Source organism: Macaca fascicularis, chromosome 2 (genome assembly GCF_037993035.2).
Source record: "Macaca fascicularis isolate 582-1 chromosome 2, T2T-MFA8v1.1".
In the NCBI taxonomy this organism is placed as follows: Eukaryota; Metazoa; Chordata; class Mammalia; order Primates; family Cercopithecidae; genus Macaca; species Macaca fascicularis.
This window is the reverse complement of record NC_088376.1, coordinates 81,953,520-81,973,248: the sequence shown is the minus strand read 5'-3', so window position 1 is coordinate 81,973,248 and position 19,729 is coordinate 81,953,520. Positions and strand designations below refer to the sequence as shown.

General features: G+C 42.2%; 1 protein-coding gene across 1 annotated transcript in view; it reads left to right on the top strand.

Annotated features, from left to right (window-relative positions):
* The window catches only part of SLC7A14 (solute carrier family 7 member 14), a 117,596-nt gene extending 103,178 nt beyond the window's left edge, over positions 1–14,418 (top strand). Inside the window, exon 8 of the mRNA XM_005546364.5 lies at positions 11,597–14,418. Within this exon, the coding sequence (XP_005546421.2) occupies positions 11,597–11,919 (323 nt within the window). The 3' untranslated portion in view covers positions 11,920–14,418. The remainder of the gene's footprint in view (positions 1–11,596) is intronic.
* The last annotated feature ends 5,311 nt before the right edge of the window (positions 14,419–19,729 follow it).

The following is a 19,729-nucleotide window of genomic DNA, read 5'->3' as shown; positions in this document are numbered from 1 at the left end:
GAATACAAGAGTAAACCCTGCCTAAAGGAGAGGCAAGACAAACACACATGAGTCACTTAGCCCGAGCAAGGCCACAGAGACTCTTTTTGTTGTTGTTGTTGTTGTTGAGGTGGAGTCTTGCTGTGTCACCCAGGCTGGAGTACAGTGGTTTGATCATGGCCCACTGCAACCTCTGCCTCCCGGGTTCAAGGAATTCTCCTGCCTCAGCCCCCCGAGTAGCTGGGATTACAGGCGAGCACCACCATGCCCGGCTAATTTTTGTATTTTTAGTAGAGACGGGGTTTCGCCATGTTTGCCAGGCTGGTTTCGAACTCTCAACCTCGTGATCTGCCCGCCTCGGCCTCCCAAAGCGCTCGGATTACAGGCATGAGCCACTGCACCCAGCCCACAGAGACTCTTAGTGATGAGCGGCGGTGCATCCGCTCCTAGAGGTCAGGAATACAGTTGTTCAACGTGTGTCCTCTGTGCCTGGAGCAGGGTGCCCACAGTATGTGCTCAAAAATACTTCTTAAATGATTACAAAGTACTCTTCAAAGGGGAAAAAGGAAAACTTCCAGTCAGAATTGCCAGAAAAAAACTTGGAGGGGTTAGAATTCGAAGTAGCCCTATAAGTTAAGATATAGATAGAAAGAAGTGGGGAAAAACATAGCAACCAATGGAAAGGGCATGTATCTTCCCCAGAGGCCTGACTCCTTGCTTCTGAAGGCTGATCTATGGCTTCCTGTAAGCATTTTGTCCCAATTTTTCACTATTCTAAGTCCCCCTGGTTAGACTTTAGGAGGATTTCTTGAGAGGACCCCACTGACTCATCAAGATTTTAACCATTTTTTATAACCTATTTACAATCTCTTGGCCAGGCATGGTGGCTCACGCCTGTAATCCCAGCACTTTGGGAGGCTGAGGAGGGCAGATCACTTGAGTTTAGGAGTTCGAGGCTAGCCTGGCCAACATGGCAAAACCCCATCTCTACTAAAAATAAAAAAATTAGCTGGGCATGGTGGCGAGCGCCTGTAATCCCAGCTACTCAGGAGACTGAGACAGGAAAATCGCTTGAACCCAGGAGGTGGTGGTTGTAGTGAGCTGAGATCGTGCCACTGCACTCCAGCCTGGGAGACAGAGCGAGACTCTATTTCAAAAAAATAAAAAATAAATTTTTAATTTTTAAAAAAATTGAAAAAAAAAAATCTCTTATCTCTAAACATTTTCCCACTGGAACATGTAGCTAGCCAATGCAGATTCTACTGTGGATAGAAGTGATGGAAGTGGGTAGAAATATTTTAGTCGTGTATTTGTCAAATTATTCAAGACACAGACACAAATACACACAGACTTATTTATTCATAGACTATTAAAGCTGAAAAGGGCCTTCAGTGTCTAGTACGATGCTACCCACAGTGTGGTGCCCATCCCACCGGTAATATTTTCAGCTGATATTCAAAAGCATTTGAATGAGCTCTTAAAAATATTGTATAGTTATTATACATTTTCACCTGGGTTAGAAAAACCACACATACACATTAATCTGGTGATTTCACAAATACTATTACTTGGAAAGAGATGATAGATGACTTTTTAAATTTAAAATGTGAGTCATATTAAAGAAAAAAACACTAGTACTACTAGTATAAGTACCATATGACTCATAGGAATAGTAGTAATTAGTGCTTGCATCGCACTCATCACATATCAGCCATTTAGGGCTTTACTTTATTTACTTATTTTACTTATTTAATCCTCACAACAATCTCTATTTGACAGATGAGGAAACTGAGGCACTTGCCTGAGGTTACATAGCTAGAATATAGCAGAGGCAAGATTAGAACTCAGGAAGTGTGGGGCCAGAGGCCATGGTTATAGCCTAAATGGTTATATACTAAAAATATGGTATATAAATAACTGGAGTTGGAGAAATATGGATGTAGTCCACCACCTTCCCACTTCTCCCCCTCTCCATTTTATGGATGACTACACTGAACCTCCAAGAAGTTAAATAACATGCTCAAAGTCAACAGGAAGTTATTCAAAGAGCTATTACTAAAACTCAGCATACCCATGCTCAAATCTGGGGCTCCTACTACCCCACCAGGGTGGCTCTGAGCAGACTCATTTCATTAGAACGTTCGATAGAACCTAACACATAGCATCAGAACTGGCCTCATGGGCACACAGCTGTGCACAAGGTCTCATGCTTGGTTTAATGCTCTGCTGCTGCCATCTTGAATTCTTAAAAATTTCTGAACAAGAGGACCCAGGTTTTCATTTTGCATTGAAAACTCTACAGCCAGTTCTGCAGAATATTTATGGCTCCTGAAGCACCAGAGGCATTTTGCAAAAACAGTCAGGTGGCAGAGGTCCTCACCTTTGGAGTCAAACGACACCAACTTCAAATCACAGCTCCGCCCCCCCTTTGTCTTATAACTTTGGGAAATTTACTTAACTTCTTTGGGCCTCAGTTTACTTATCTGTAAAAAAGCAGATAATTTAATCAGCCTTGACCTGGTTATTCTTTGGGGCTTAAATGAGAAAATGTTGAGAAAAGCAATAAGAAACATGTATTTCCTGCCTTTCTTTCAAAAATCTAAAATGATTCATTGTCCACAAGTATGGACAGACTGGCTATCATATGCCAAAGCACGATGTGAACCTGCAGCGACTCAGGCTGCCCTTCCAGCTATCAGGCAGAGGAAAACTCCCTGAGCGCCTTTTATAATCTTGCTGATAGCACAAACTCCAAACTCCCTCCAGAAACTGCTACTCACCGACTCAGAAGAATGCCCCCCTGCAGAGTGGGGCTGGCCAGCCAGAGGGCAGAGAAGTCTGCAGTTCAACAAGCACCTGGTGATTGCGATGCACAGCCCGCAAACCACATTTGGGAAGGACTGCTAGTATTTCTGGGCACCTGCTGCTAACTGCTTTAGTATCATGATTTGTGAAGGCTGTCATATGACTAAGTTTCACCCAGAACAAAGATTCTCAACTCTAGCTACACATCAGTATCACCCTGGGTTGCTTCTGAAACATTCTAAGCCCAGGCTCCCACAACAGAGATTTTCTGATTCAATTGGTCTGGTGGCCAAGTGTTGAGGAATTTTTTTTAAGTTCCCCAGGCAATTTTAATAGGCAGCCAAGTTGACAATGATCTAGATCAATGGTCCTCAAAGTGTGACCCCAGACCAGCAGCACCAATGTTATCGGGGAACTAGTTAGAAATGTGATTTTGAGGCTGGGTGTGGTGGCTCATGCCTGTAATCCCAGCACTTTGGGAGGCCAAGGCAGGCAGATCACCTGAGGTCAGGAGTTCGAGACCAGCCTGGCCAACATGGTGAAACTCCGTCTCTACCAAAAATGCAAAAATTAGCTGGGCATGGTGGCTGGCACCTGTAGTTCCCAGCTACTTGGGAGGCTGAGGCAGGAGAATCTCTTGAACCCGGGAGGCGGAGGTTACAGTGAGCCAAGATCATGCCACTGCACTCCAGCCTAGGCAACAGAGCAAGACTCTGTCTCAAAAAAAAAAAAAAAAAGAAAGAAAGAAAGAAATGTGATTTTGAACTCTATCCCAAGTCTACTGAATCAGAATCTCTGAGAGCAATTTAGGGTTTAGCAAGCCCCCCTCCAGCTGACTCAAATGCATGCCACTACTCTAAGGGGAGAAGAGTTTTATCAAGCAAGGCAGATGATTTAATTAAATTACAAAGACTTGTTTTCCAAAAACAATTTTTTGCATATATAAAATATATCCAACTCACAATCCCAAATTGGCTATAAAATCCTTAATGGTCTTATAAGATAAATATGTCACCTCTGAACTTTGGAGCCTCCAAGATATCAGATTTTTCTTAATCTCTCTATACATAGTGTAACTTTCTGGGGCAGAACAGTAGAGATATTTTTAAATGGAGTCTCTTATGAAACTGAAGATTTACATGATTAGGCTGAGTCATAACTTGATAATCTTCTTAGACACATTTTTTTATCCAAGCTTTTCTAAACGAATCTTAATTACGGCATTTTTGTAACAATGTTTTGCTAAGCTTTTGACCTTCAGAAGAGCACAACTCAGATGGTAAAATGAGGCACAAGCCCCAACAAGATTATCCAGCACATGTTTCTTTTCCTTCAGACAAGAAAAGGAATACAAACAGCAAATGTGTATTAATCCCAGCAAAGTGAGCACAAAGCAGCCTTCATCTTCCTTTTAGCTGATGCGGTTTTGTGAAAGAACCTCTCAAGGGGTCAGGCAGAGTCTCAGGGAACATGGAACTAACAGGGGCTCAGTGAGAATGCTGCACCACAGTATCTTCCAGGGCATCTTCCAGCCTGCTGTTCCCTGTGGGTTTTTATTATAAAGTAATCGCCTGTTAGAATAGCTTGCCCTTACCGTGGGAGTTGCCATGTTGTCATGTAGGAATTTTTTCAGTCTCTCTGAGGAAAACAAATTCTTGTCTACAGATTTAGAGGACAGGACTTGTGATACGGACGATGGACCTCATGAATCCTATCTCAGAATAGAAATATCCCAAAGAGAAGACACACCTTATGGTCTATACCTGAGCTATTATCTGAAATCCAACTGGAAATTGACCCAAAGCAGCCATGTGAGAAAGAGAAGAGGAAGGAAGGAAAGAGCGATGAATTGGGACCTGATAGCTAAATTCTTGATGACATGTCCCATAAATAAGCTTGAAATTCTCCTTGGAGGTAGAGGAAAAAACGACTGGCTCTTCCAATGTCAAAATTGTGCTCAGACGAGCAAGAATAATCCTGCAGGCCAGGATGAGGATGGCACCAGGGCTGGTGGGATTCCATGGAGGGAGGGTGAAGGTAGAGTGTGGAGGTAGGTCATGCAACCGTGAGGCTGTCTGCTGGCACAGGTGCGCTGCCGGACGCAGAGGGGGCAGAGCACTCACATGGCTCTGCAACCAGTGGCAGCTGAGACACTGGCTCTCCTGTGAGCCCAAAGAATGAAGAGGTGGAGGGCACAGAGCTGGCATGCGCAGCTTACCTGGAACAGAATTCAAGCCACAACAGAGGGGATGTTTGCCTTCTTTCCCTCGACATTGTGTTTGTGAGATTCACACCCATTGCTGCTTGTAGTTTCAGTTTGTTCGTTCTTGTGGCTGTCTAGTCTCCCACTGTGTTAATATACCACAATATATTATTCATTCTAGTGTCCAGGGACATTTGGGTTGTTTCTAGTTTAGGGCTGTTACAAACAGAGATGCTGTGAACATTCTTGTGCATGTTTTTGGTGGACACGTGGACACGTATCTCTTGGGTTTCTGTTGAGTTAGAACTACTGGCTCAGACTACTAGGTTTTTTCATATTCTTTAACAAGATTGCATTACTTCTCATGGCCATTATATACCTCAAATAAAACAAGCATCCCCAACCCCATTTTGCAGATGGGAAACTGAGACATAAAGTTGCATGACTTCCCATTAGATCAGCTGCAGGGTCATGGAGAGAATCTCCGCCCAGCGTCATCCTAAGCCTGCTCTTCCTGGCCACACCATATTAAACAAGCCCTGTTGTTATTATAGTCAACAGGCTCATGGTGGTATTTTAAAAAACAATCAGCAATAGTGGGAGTTGGTGGGGATTGAGATGGGTGGGAAGGATGCCTTCTCATTACCATCCAGTCTCCCTTTCTGCTTTGGCAAATGTCTTTTTTGGAATGTTGATCCCAGAGTAGTCAAAATAAAAGCCCTCTGGGTATAACAAAGTGCCTCCGCTATCTGCAGTGGGCAGAGCTTCCTGCTGGAAAGTGCACCCCAGGAAGAGGCAGCTCCACCCAGCCTGAGGTCAGGTGGCCCACCTCTCTTGGTCCTGAGTATGGAGCTTCATGGAGAGGACAGGGAGTTCCCAGGGACTCTGGAGATAGGGTACGTGGTCTGCAACCAAAGTGTGTGCCCTCAGAGTTGGAAATATGCTGTTATTGTTTGCATTACCCAGTCTTTTCAGAGTTGAGTTTTTGTTCTAGGATTTCTCCTATATGATCAAGAACCCCCCCCCCTTTCCCACCTCTCTTACTTGTAGGTTTGGGGTCATTTGCTTAATTTGCACAGGATAGATAAGCACAGGTAGGTGAACAGTGATGTCATCTGCTGATGCCAAGGTATGCTAGTATATGAAGGCAAGCTTAGCTTTTGTAAACCTTCCCTGGAGGCACCTGGGTGGGACAGGAACAGCCCTCGGGTTAGAGTTAAGAGATATGAGTCCCAGTGCTGTTTCAATTACTGATTTATCACACGGTTCTTAACTTCCCTGGAATGATGGATGAGAAAGTGCTTTTTTTTTTTTTTTTATGAAGTGCATTATAACCACAAAGTGTTTAATATCATAAAGAAAGCCCATTCAATTGCTAAAGGCATGATTCTTGATCTTGTCTAGCCTGGACTTCTCATAGGCACATATTCCACCGGGGACCTTCTGTCTAGAAAAGAAGCCAAAGCCTCCCTTTGAACATTTCCCATCACTGCAAACAGACTTTCACAAGACGAACCACCATTACCTTTGACCAGGGCAAGCATGCAGCCCACGTGCCCCAGTCCGACTGTGTCTGTTGTTAAAATATTGAAACACTTGTTGTTGTTGTTGTTGTTGTTGTTGGAAATGGAGTCTTGCTGTGTCGCCCAGGCCGGAGTGCAATAGCACGATCTCAGCTCACTGCAACCTCCACCTCCTGGGTTCAAGCAATTCTCCTGCCTCAGCCTACCGCATAGCTGGGATTACAGGTGCCTGCTGCCATGCCAGGCTAATTTTTGTTTTTTTGTTTTTGTTTTGTTTTGTTTTGTTTTTTAGTAGAGACAGGGTTTCACCATGTTGGCCAGGCTGGATTCTAACTCCTGATCTCAGGTGATCCACCTGTCTCAGCCTCCCAAAGTGCTAGGATTACAGGAGTGAGCCACCATGCCCAGCCAGAATATTGAAACACTTCTGTGTTTACTGCTAACTAGTCACTTTCCTGAACACACCAGGCACCCCCACCATAACCCATCAACTCAAAAAAAAAAAAAAAAAATTCCAGCCCCACAGAGGAGCCTCGGAGACACTGCTGCAGCACAGAGGCTGATGCCCTCTGATTTTTAACATCACACCTGCTTTTAGTTTCCTACTGACATAAGATAGTAACCACACAGCAATGGATCTAAGTTATCTGCTTTTAAGGTACAGCAAAATTAAATATCCAAATAGAATAAATAGTATTATTTATGAATTAGCCATCTTATTCTTGAGGCTTGGTTTCAAATGACTTCTGGCTTATGGCAAAATCAAATCCACCCTCAAAAGATATAAGATTGCCCTCTGTAAGAGTTTACAAAAGAATATGATGCCATTCCCAGTGACCATCTTGATTAGCAGTGGCCAAAAACTACTTGAAGCAATGATGGCATCATGGGAATACATGTGTAGCCTCAGAAGGTGAAGAGTTTTCCACACACAGGTAATAATTTACATAAATTTTAATACTGCTGGATATCAGATAATATTAAGAAATTATTATTAATTTTTAGATGTGATAATACTGTTTTTTAGAGATGCACACTTAAATATTTACAAAGTAAACCTATGATAGAAGGGATTTATTTCAAAACGATCTGTAGAGAAGGGGCCAGGGGAAGGAGTGTGAGGGGAGCTGGTGATTCATGATCCTATTCACTCCACTTTTGTATATGTTCTTCAGAATAAAACGTTAAGCCAAATTGTTTTCCATCCCTGGTAGACGGGAGATGTAAGAGAGAAAGAAGCGCCCTGGATTAGGGCGTGGCGAGACCTGGAAAGATTCACTGTCCACCTGCTCCCTGTGTGGCTGTGGACCTTCCCTCGTTTTCTGTGAAGTGTGCTGTGCACATAATCACACACACATACACACACACACACATGCACACACCTTCCCGGACAGGTTAAACAAGATACTGTTTGCGTAACATTTTGAGCTCCTTGAGAGAAAGGTGCAACATCAATGATCCATCACTGTCCTAACCCAGCACACACAGGTGTTTTGTGAAGTTTAGTTTAGATGATTCAGGATTCCCAGAATCCCCACAGATTTTTCAGAAACTACCTCCTTCTTCGTTCTCTAAGCCAACTAAAAAACAGGAGCAGAAACAAAACACCCTGCTTCCACACAGGAGGCGTGGAGCGGCTCTGTTTACTTCTCCGACACAAAGCCCTTGTTTATGTGGGACAGATGGTAATACGTTTCTCTTCTCTTCTCTCTCTCTCTCTCCCTCCCTCCCTTCATCTGGTCCCCTCTGTTTCTTTGTCCCCCTCCATTTTTCTTTTCTCCAATCCTTCTCAGCTTCACACCACTTTTCCTGAATTGACTCAAGGGCCAGCAAGAAAGACAGACACACAGAATGCCAAGCCCAGGGGAATGGCTTTGCAGCTACTATTTACTCTACCAGGCTGCATGCACATGGTTGCTTCTTGTTTCACAGTACTCACATTTGAAATGCATTTTTGAAGAGAGTGACACACCTTTGAAACTCCAGGGGGTTCAGGGCAAACATGAAAAGACCCATAAATATTTATGTGGCAAGTTTCCATGGATTGTCTTCACAAAGTAAAAAGTAACCACAGTCAATATGTGGGACGCACAGACACACACACACACACACACACACACACACACACACACCTGTTCCTTCCAGGCCTGGCCACTTTCAAAGAACAAATGTAAACCTAAGCTCTTACCACGTATTTCCTGCAGTAAGCACAGTCTGTAAACTAGCCTGGGGGAGGGGAAAGGAGGTGTGAAGGACTAGACACGCCAGAGACTTTTCTCCCTCTATCTATAAAGCTGGTTCCTCTGCTTCTCAGACCCAGGCAAGTCACTCATTCTTTCCCAGCTTCTGTTTCTTCTAATGTAAAATGAAGGTTTTAGAATGCATAGGTGATCTATAGCATCTTTTCCAGCTCTAAATATCTGTGATTCAAGGTTTTTAGAGAATTCTCATAATATGAATCTACCTGACACCCAAATACCTCGTGGGGGCAGGGTAGGTTGGAATCAACATACAGGTCTGTTGAAATCAACAAACCAGTGATGAGTGACATCAAACCAGTGACTGAGCAATGACCTGTGTGGTGGCAGAGGAGAGACGTTTGGGGTAAAGGGAAAAGAAAAACATTGTATTAAGTTCAGTAGGGAAATGACTCATCTATAAGTAAAGGCAGAGAAAGGCATCAGAAAGGAAAGAACTGGCAAAATAGGTACCAAGCACTAGTAGGAGGCAATATTTGGCATCTGCCTGGATGTCTAGAAGAAAATATGGCAAAAAAAAGCAAAGCTGTGCAAAAGGAGGTGTGCACAGATCCTGCTTGGTCACCTGAAATCCATTCCTAGATCCCAAACATGCTTCAGACAGAGGCATTCTCCAAGAACCAGCACACTGGCACTCTTAGAAGAGGCCTTAATGTGATACCCTGTTCTACACAAGGATAATAACTATCCCCCATGGCCACCCCCACCTACAGACAAAAAAGAGTAAATACCCTGCTTTTAAAAGATGAAATCACTATTTGAGCACTAATAGCTACAGCTGCAAATAATTAACTCCAGGATTTATTACCAATTAGGGCTATAAATCTCTGCTTACTTTGGCTCCTGGAAAGTTGATTTCACTGGGGAGTGTGGGAGGGAGTGGGGACAAAGTCATTTGAGACAAGGAGGGAGAAACTCAAGCTTAAAAAGGCACACTTCAAATTCAAAAGAGAGCAAGATTTCTCAAGCACCACAGCAGCAAAGCAGGCTTGACTTGCGGTTCTAAGCAAACCAGCCCAGCAGATGCCTGCAGGGTTAGCAAAGTCAAAGAGACTGGTGCTACTCAGAGGAGGATGTTAGGGCCCGGGAAGGAGGTTGCATACTGTGTGGACCCCAGTGGCTAGGCCATAATGTGGGCTGAGTGGGCAGTGGAACACATGCATCAGGCATAGTTCATTATCTCAGGGACACTCTGACCATTGGAATCACCTGTGGAGTTTTAAAAACATACCTATGCTTGGGTCACACTGCAGACTAATTAAATCAGAATCTCCAGGATGGGGCTAGGGTATCAGAGTGGTTCAAAAAACGCCCCCGGGTAGCTTTCAAGTGCAGTAAGCCAGGGTTGAGAACCACCTGAGAAGTACCTCATTTCATCCTCAGGCACTCCCATGTTAAGAAGGTTGCTATAGCTCTCAAGGTTTTACAGAGAATGCTGAGGAACAGAGAGGCTAATGGGACCAGGGTTACACAGCTAATAGTGATGAAGGCAGGATTTGAACACAGAGCCCACACTCTTACTTATCACGTTCTTTGGACTCCAAGGTTATGATTCTCAGACTTCCAGGCCCTGAACCTTCAGAGTCTATTCAAGATAGAAAATGGGGACTCAAGCCAGGCCTGATGGCTCATGCCTATAATCCCAGCACATTGGGAAGTAGAAGCGGGCGGATCACTTGAGTCCAAAAGTTTGAGACCAGCCTGGGCAACATGGTGAAACCCCATCTCTACAAAAATACAAAAATTAGCTGGGCGTGGTAGCATATGCCTGTGGTCCCAACTACTCAAGAGGCCAAGGCAGGAGAATGGCTTGAGCCCAGGAGGCAGAGATTGTAGTGAGCTGAGATCATGCCACTGCTCTCCAGCCTGGACAACAGTGAGACCCTGTCTCAAAAAAAAAAAAAAGAAAAGAAAAGGAAAAGAAAATGGGAACTCATAAACGACTTTTATGTATGTTTTTTAATCATAGAAATGAAACATTAGCATATATGAATGCTACATATTAACGAGGGGGGAAAGTTTCTTTCCCTTGATTGGGATGACATCAACACAGAGGTCGCACTGGACCTTTCATGCTTGTCAGGAGTTCTCACTCATTCATTCAACAAACATTAAGTGCCAATTTTCTGCAGAGTCTATAAAATAGAAATGACCCTGTGCAGATAATCACACAACAGATGTTCTAAGGGACATAATAATAGCATGCACTAGACACTCGAAGATCACACAGAAGAAAGCAGGGAGCTTGAAGTGGCCATGATATATTACGCCTTTAGTGAGTGTAAAACGGCAAGGTAAATCACAGGATAATATATGCATGCTGCTAAGAGGTGAAACAAGAGATGGAGTCCCTAAGTGGAGGCAGAGAATAACAAAATCTTATAAGAAGGCTGGGAATAAACTGTTGATCTATAAATATTTCACCCAGGGTAGAAAATGCAAATTCCTGGCTGGCAGCTATATGAGTGTAATGAGCTGGATGTCAGCAGGGGAGGTGGGGACTGAGGTTAACTAGAGACCCCGTATCCTGTCTAAAGAGGCAGCTAGTTCTCACCACCAGCCAAAAATCACCATGTAGAAATGTGGATGCAGTGTTATCAAATCTTTTGACTTTTTTAGGAAAAACTGTTAATATGGGTTGCTTAACGCAAGATCTCCCAATTTTTAAAAGGTATCTAATTCAAGTATTTTCAAAACACCACATAAACCAAAGAAAATACATCCCCGCTCCCCCAGCTTTGATTTCATCATGGAAGGTGATCTCTCTGCTAGTCCCAGGATCCCAAAGCAATTGCTTATTCACCTGTACCTTTCCCCTCGCCCAACAGGTCTACTCATTTATTTTGGATATGGCATCTGGAACAGCACCCTGGAAATCAGCGCTCGAGAAGAGGCCCTGCACCAAAGCACGTACCAACGCTACGACGTGGATGACCCCTTCTCAGTGGAGGAGGGTTTCTCCTACGCCACAGAGGGTGAGAGCCAAGAGGACTGGGGCGGGCCCGCCGAAGACAAAGGCTTCTATTACCAACAGATGTCAGATGCGAAGGCAAACGGCCGGACAAGTAGCAAAGCGAAGAGCAAAAGCAAACACAAACAGAACTCAGAGGCCCTAATTGCAAATGATGAGTTAGATTACTCTCCAGAGTAGGAGAAACATACAAGTGGGTAGAAATGGTGATGATTGATTTTCAGTAACTTAACCTGTGGGCTAGAAGGTGAAAACTTTTTTGGCTCTCATTTCACAAATCCAGCCTTCCCCAAATTCAATCCCTAGTCATAGCCTGTCATTTGCTACTTTTGCTCTTCAGGATAGTTCTGTTGACGGGCTTAACCTGGGTCCCCTAAGTGGTCACCTTGTTAAAATAAATAAATAAATAAACAAGAGGCTATCTGAAATTCCATCTTAGGTACAACCATCAGGGCTGATGGGAGCAAATGTTTCCTAAGCCTTTGCTTTGCTGGTTGAAGCCCCAGCAGGGGCTCTGGGCAGAAGGCAGAATTTCAGTCACCTGAGACACGGGAACAAAGCTCTGTTCTTGGCATGTCAGGCTGAGCGCTGCTCCCCGAGGTCAGGGTGGGTAGGTGGGCACTGGCACTTCCTGAGCAAGCATCATTTTATCCTGCAATCTCACCCAAAATTAATTCATGCAAAAGACACATGCTTCTTTTTATTCACCAACATTCTCACAGCTTCCAAACTATAATTTTAGGATCCAGCAAAGGTCAGGGACTCTGAGACCATTTTCCCAATGGTTTCAGATTCACCGTAAAGCGGTCATGCAGACCCAGTAATATGGTAAGAAGCACCATCAAGGTTCTACGTAAATGCCCAGAAGAAAATTAAATAACCATCTCTTGCAGTGAAGGCCAGAGAGCATTGGCAGAAATTAACTCTCTGTCATGGCCTCTCTTATACCAGACTCCAGCTCCTGGTGACATGATGAAAGAGGGCAAAGGTGGAGCATGATTTCATGGCACTGATATACCTTGAAGAAGTAGGTTGTTTGTTTTATAATCAGATAAAAATCTTGACAAGGAGAAGTGACCCAGCCACTGAGATCACATTGCAAATTCTCTTTCGTATTTCTAAAATTATAAATTCTGTAGTTTTTTGAGATATGCAACCACTTGATTGGTGTGTGCTACTCTGAAAACAAAACAGGTTGAATTACAGCTACTTAGGTAGTTGCATTCCATGAGATCACATTTCATTTCTGAACCTTATTCCTTGGGGGTAGCTCACTTTCAGAGGTGTATTTTTTTTCCTGTTATTTCCCAGATGAGTTTCACTAAAGCCCAAAGAAATATCTACCTGGTAAGATGTAAATTTGGGCCATAAAAGGGGCTACTAAAAGAATTTTCTCAGAAACAGAATAGATGAGAGAATTTGCAAAGGAAAAAAACACACATGAGCTATAATATAAATTCTACTCTCGGGTTACAAGGATTCTTGTGGCTGCACTGAGATGTGTACAAATGTATGTGAAGGCACACTTTGAATCGAGTTATCATAAAATTAACCAAGCTATTAAAAGTAATCAAGGTATTAATAAAATCTCCGTGAGGATTTCCTGAAAGAGGGACAAAAGAAGAAATTCTTTGTCCTTTCTCTCCTGGATGTATCAGTATGACAAACGTTTTCCAGAACATATTCGCTAACACTCAAGTCTGTTCTTTCTGAAAAGCTGAGGCTCATGCCCTCTTGGCATGCTTTAGGATTATGGCAAGGAGGTAAAAGTCCATTTTTTCATTCAACTAACACTGGTTGAGAATAGACCAAATGCTAAGTGACAGGAATGAATAGAAGCATGGCATCTGCCCTTGGGGGCTACAGTCCACGGATGAGCAGCACCGGAGCCTGGTAAATGCAGATAAAACAACAAACTTGACAAGTCTCCAGGCTGATGCACTCAGTTTTAACATACATATAAAGATCAATTGAAACTAGTTTTTTAAAAATATGCTTTACATAAATTACATATCGTAATCATAGCCAATGTATACCATTAAATTAAATAACTGCAATTTTCTAGATTTTTTTATTCTTCTGTAGTCATTGTTTAGAATTCTGGTTTCCTGAGGTCATTTTATCATATTAATGTCATGCTTGACAATGCTGTGTTTTCTCTTCCCTAGAGTTAACCATAAAGATACAGTGCCTACTCTGTGAAATACATCATTGGGAATTAATTATAAACTAATTATCAGTCATCTTTTGAAAACAAAGTTTTGAATTGGCTATAGGACTCAACAGATCTGCCTGGTTTAAATACAATCTGTTAAGCTTGATATACATCTAGAGAGATGAGATCGGGTTGTATTCATTAAATATGAGAATAGTGAAATAGGAGTGCAAAATAGCCAACTCTTAACGCAGGTGAAAGAGCTTCCTTTTATTAGTGAGGTTTAAGTATTAAAGTAACAATAGCCTGGTGGCAGATGAATTCCATTTCTATAGGATGGGAATGGAAAATGTATGCTTTGGTTAACACCATTGCTATTGATTTTGTGCAGATTCTATGAACCACTCTCATTTCAGAAGCCATTTTTTCCGAATAGTATATTTGTATATTTTAAGCTTAACTCTCTTTATTTTTCTAAAGTTGATAGATCACCTCCCTAGAAACCTTACTTTAAAAAAAGAAAATCACTAAGATAGAAAAAGTTTTTTCAGGTACATAGACATATTCGTCCTCGGGTTTACCAACTTCTGTAAAACAGTCCCAGATTTCACAATGCAGTTTTCAAATATCATCAATCACTAGAATGACAATATTATTATTTTCCTAACAGGTTTCTAAACGATGTATTTGTGGGACCACATTAAAAGTAAGATCACCTTATAATTATCTTAGAAACTTTGCCCCTTGAAGGGAGTCCAAGGAAGACCTACACTTCATTGAATTCTGAATAGCAAAAGCTCTCTGAGTGAGATTTCATTGTGTAATTTGTGGTTTGGAGCCAATTACTTCATTTTTTTCAGATTTTATTCTACTTATTTATTGGTACTCTGCTTCATTTCCAAAGGATTTGAGGCAGTTACTAAAATATATATAATACAAAACAAAAATTAAGTGAGGAGCTCAGGACAAATAAAAATAGAAACAGAAAGGATAAGACAAAACTAGATGTATATTTAGTGCATAAATGCAGAGCCCTGATATGCTTTACTAAATTTGCCCCCGATGAGGGGCACCATGAAAAATAATAGAATCGCTGGCAATGACAAGAACAAGCACTTCTGCATGATAAGAACAAATTTTGCCTCATGCGGGCAAAGGTTTGAAATAGCATAGGTCATTAAAATCCACAGATAAGCTTCAAACCTAGATTTTGCTAGCTACATGTGCCTGGCATATAGTGTCTATTTAAGAAATACCTGATGATTGACAGAATGAATGAATTGGAGGAAAATGAAATATTTATTCAACAATTATCTGTGGAGTGCCTATTATGTACTGTGGCAGATACTGATACCGTAAGTCAGATAAAAATCCAGCTCTTAAGAAATAGAGGGGCCGGGCGCGGTGGCTCAAGCCTGTAATCCCAGCACTTTGGGAGGCCGAGACGGGCGGATCACGAGGTCAGGAGATCGAGACCATCCTGGCCGACACGGTGAAACCCCGTCTCTACTAAAAAATACAGAAAAACTAGCCGGGCGAGGTGGCGGGCGCCTGTAGTCCCAGCTACTCGGGAGGCTGAGGCAGGAGAATGGCGTGAACCCGGGAGGCGGAGCTTGCAGTGAGCTGAGATCCGGCCACTGCACTCCAGCCTGGGCGGCAGAGCGAGACTCCGTCTCAAAAAAAAAAAAAAAAGAAATAGAGGAAATAGAGCTTGGTGTGGTGGCATATGCCTATGATCCCAGATAGTCGAGAGACTGAGGGAGGAGGATCATTTGAGCCCAGGGGTTCAAGGCTGCAGTGAGCTACGATCACGCCACTGTACTCCAGCCTGGGTAACAGAAGAATACCCTGTCTCTTAAAAAGAAAAATGAAATAGGGGAAATGGGATATATAAATAAAGAACAATAGTGAAAGTGTCAGGTGAGATGAGGGAGTTGTAATGCGCTGTGGCGGTTCAAATATGAAGAAAGCCTTTTTCCTCTGGAAAGGTCATAAAGAATGTCACACGTGTGTCAGAACTTGTGAAATGGGCATAATTTTATCAAGTAGAAATGAGAGAAAGGCATGCCAGGCAAAGGATCAGTATGAGTAAGGTCTACTAGCTTGCTGTCTTCTGACTAAGAATTTGTGCTGTGCCTCCATCAAGTGAAAGCAAGGAGCTAGTTTGCCTGGAGCACATAATTTATGCATGATAATAAGAAATAATGCTAGGAAGGCAGGTGAGGGCTCACTCACAGAGAGACTTGAATGTCACACTGAGCTGGCTGGCTTTCCTCGGGTGAGAGAGTGGGAAATAATTGGGGAACTGACGGAAGTGTGAATCCAGGAAGGCTGAACTTTAAGAAAGCTGAGACAGTGGCTTCCTTGCCTATGCAAGGAACTAACAAGCCACATATACACTCCAAGTTGATTTAACAAATCAAAAGGGAAAATAGCTATACTTTGAGTCCTGTGTCTGCGTTCATCATTAACCTAAGAGAAATATAGTCGTTTAATACGTGGACAGGCAACACAATTTAACAGCCACTTTAAAGTTTTCAACAATAGGTTTCAACAACCAAACCTAACAACTCGTTATATCCATCTAATCTAAACAGTAAAACCTCAGCTCCAGGTTTTACTGAGCTTGAGTTCTACTTTTTTTTTTTTTTTTTTTTGAGACAGAGTCTAACTCTGTCGCCCAGGCTAGAGTGCAGTGGCATGATCTTGGCTCACTGCAACCTCTACCTCCTGGGTTCAAGCGATTCTCCTGCCTCAGTCTCCCGAGTAGCTGGGATTATAGGCATGTGCCAGTTCTACTTCTTAGTAACAAACTAGTAGCTATACAAATGCCCACATAATGGTAATGATAAATATGTTTAAATAAATGGCGGGCAGAAGGGAGTTGTTGAATTTAACAATCCATCCTTCTTCAGAATCTATGGGTCAGCCAGAATATGAATCTAGTAATTATTAGAAAACAAAACACAAACTCCTTCAAAGAAATCTCTCTCCTCTATTCTGCTGAAAAGGGTTGGTAAACCTGACATCCTTTCTTTTGTTGGAAGACAAATCCAACATTTGTAAGACATCCAACATTTGTTGGAAGTCTATCTTACAAGGAACCACCTCTTACCTGCAACATAAACAGAAGCTACATCAGGTCGAAAATCCACATAGAGGACTGGAGAAAATTGCTGTCTGCTTTCGCACTAGGTTTTACCAGGGGACCAAGATGTCAGAGGAAAGTCCACGGAGGGCCAGCCGCAGGTTTACCTAATTATGAATCTCAGATTAGAATGTCTTATTGTGTGGAAAAGTCAGAAATCAGAAAATGTGTCTGAAGCCAGAGCGGGGGTCTGCTTAAGGAGTCTATGCAGCAGATAGGGGTCCACTCTTGGGGTTTAAGCCTCAGGTCAGTGAGCAGTGCAGAGGTGCCCCGAACTTCCTATGGGGGGAAAGAGAGGAGAGCAAAGGAAACACACTCCAGTGGTTGCCACAAGGGCTGTGTGCCAGCGCTCCATTTTCATGCTGTTTGGAACAAGACGTGCCAAGGAAGATGTTTCTATCCAAAGTTTTCAGAGCCTCTGCTTCCCCTGTACCTGTGCAGCTCCCTGAAACTGAGGACCCATGTGTCTGCAAAGACCTCTAGAGATCCTAAGAGAGAGAGGCACCAGCAGGTAACCAGTGGTGGCCTGGCCATGAAAGAGTATTTGAAATTAAACAGAGGGCAAGTGCAGAAACAGCATCCCAAACCGCAGACCCCAACACAAGCAGGAACCAGAAAGCTGAAGTTTCACCAAGGAGTTTAATTTGTATTTCTCACTGGGAATGGGGATGGGTAGCAAAAAGCCCCTTTTGTGTGCATAATTGTTGGTCCTATGTCCTACTTTTATTTTCTCTAAGACTTTTAGAAGAAAGGCTGTTTTAATTTTTTTCTCTCCTCAAGAGCAACTTCCTTTTTAAAATGCTTTCCTCTTCTTGCTCTGCTTGAGTAATGCATGCATCATTCTGAAATACCTAGGCAGTCGCCTTTTGCCAAAATTACTTCTCTAAGAAAATAGAGTGTTCTTTTTTTAGGACTTAGAGCCCACAAGGGGTGAGTGGAAGTTTTGTAGCCCATCAAAGGAGAATATGTGTTCTGCATTATCAACTAAAACAGTGTACAAAATCATTAAACTGGGCTGGGCATGGTGGTTCACGCTTGTAATCCCAGCACTTTGGGAGGCCGAGGCGGGTGGATCACCTGAGGTTGGGAGTTCAAGACCAGTCTGACCAACATGGAGAAACCCCATCTCTACTAAAAATAAATAATTAGCTGGGTGTGGTGTTGCATGCCTGTAATCCCAGCTATTTGGGAGGCTGAGGCAGGAGAATCGCTTGAACCCGGGAGGCGGAGGTTGCAGTGAGTCGAGATCGCACCATTGCACTCCAGCCTGGGCAACAAGAGCGAAACTCTGTCTCAAAAAAAAAAAAAAATCTTTTAACTGTGTTCTGCACACACACACACAGAATTGCAAAATCCCTATAGGACTTTCACAGATAGCTTTGGGCTTAAGGTCTTCGGACAGCAGGTAGTTCTAATTTCTTACTCTCTGGGACATTTAGTACATGTTGGTACACATAAGGAAAGAAAATGGCTTATATTAGAACTAGGAAACAGGGGCAGCCTGGATTTTTATGGTAGGGACTCACTCTGTGCTTTTTTTTTTTCTATTAAGTTTTCTTGACACTGACATTGGTAACATTGGCTAAAGGGAATTGTGAGTCATGTGAATTTCGCCTGCAGTGCAGACTTTAAAGGACTGTGTTCATTCTGATTTGGAGATGAAGAGAATGTTCCATGCACATCTGTTGATTGGTCTTGGCAGTTGCTGATATACTTGTCTCATTCACACTCCCAAAGGCGAGGATTTACACTGGAAATTATAAACCCTCACTTTCCAAAGCAAAGATACTGTTAATTTTATGATGGTGCATAAATACCTCAACTGTCTGGGCTGAGAGAGGGGGCTGCAGGTTTTTAAGAGAGCAGTTATAGTCCTCATTCCATGTAGTCACACCATCTGATGACAGGACTCCACATTCTAGCTTTTCTCACTGTGGAAAAGAAACGTTACTGTTTAATTCATATCCAAAGTTATAAATACAGCTTGTAAATTTTACTAACTTGTTTATTTTTTGTTTGGTCCTTGAGAAGTACAACTTGCATTTGCAGATGGTAATTCCTAGTGTTGTTCTCTGCTATTTTTTTTTTTTGGTATGAAATTGCTGTATTTGTTAAAGTTTGTTCGTTTTGTGGTTTTTAATTCCCATTGGTGCACTGTACAATGTAGTGTATCATGAAGAAAGAAATAATATGCAGATGTATTATGAAATGTGTTTTATTTTCAAATGTGTGGTGTTGACAATAATATTGATTTATCAAGATACTAAGGGAAAATTCGAAATTTAACAAAATGTGTATATTTTAATAAATGCATAAAGCTTTATTGTGTGCCTTTAAATTTAAAAATGGGTTTATAAAGAAAGTCAGAAACAAAAGTGTCTTACTATAACATATCCATAGTAATGTAAAGCTTTTACACAAGAGACTACCAAAAAAAAAGAAAGAAAAGAAAAAGGAGCCTTCCCATATTTTGTTAACCTTCACCAAAACCTGAAGTCTGTTACTTTTTTTCCATTCTTAAGTGGAGATGAATAAGTGAATTTCGCCTTAAGTGTTTCAATTGTCCTTTGTAGAAAAGCCAGATAAATGAGCTCATTTTGAATTGCATTATTGTGGAAAATTCATTTTCAGAATAAAACATTTTAAAAATTTAAATCGACTAATAAAATTTAAATTTGAAGAAAGTC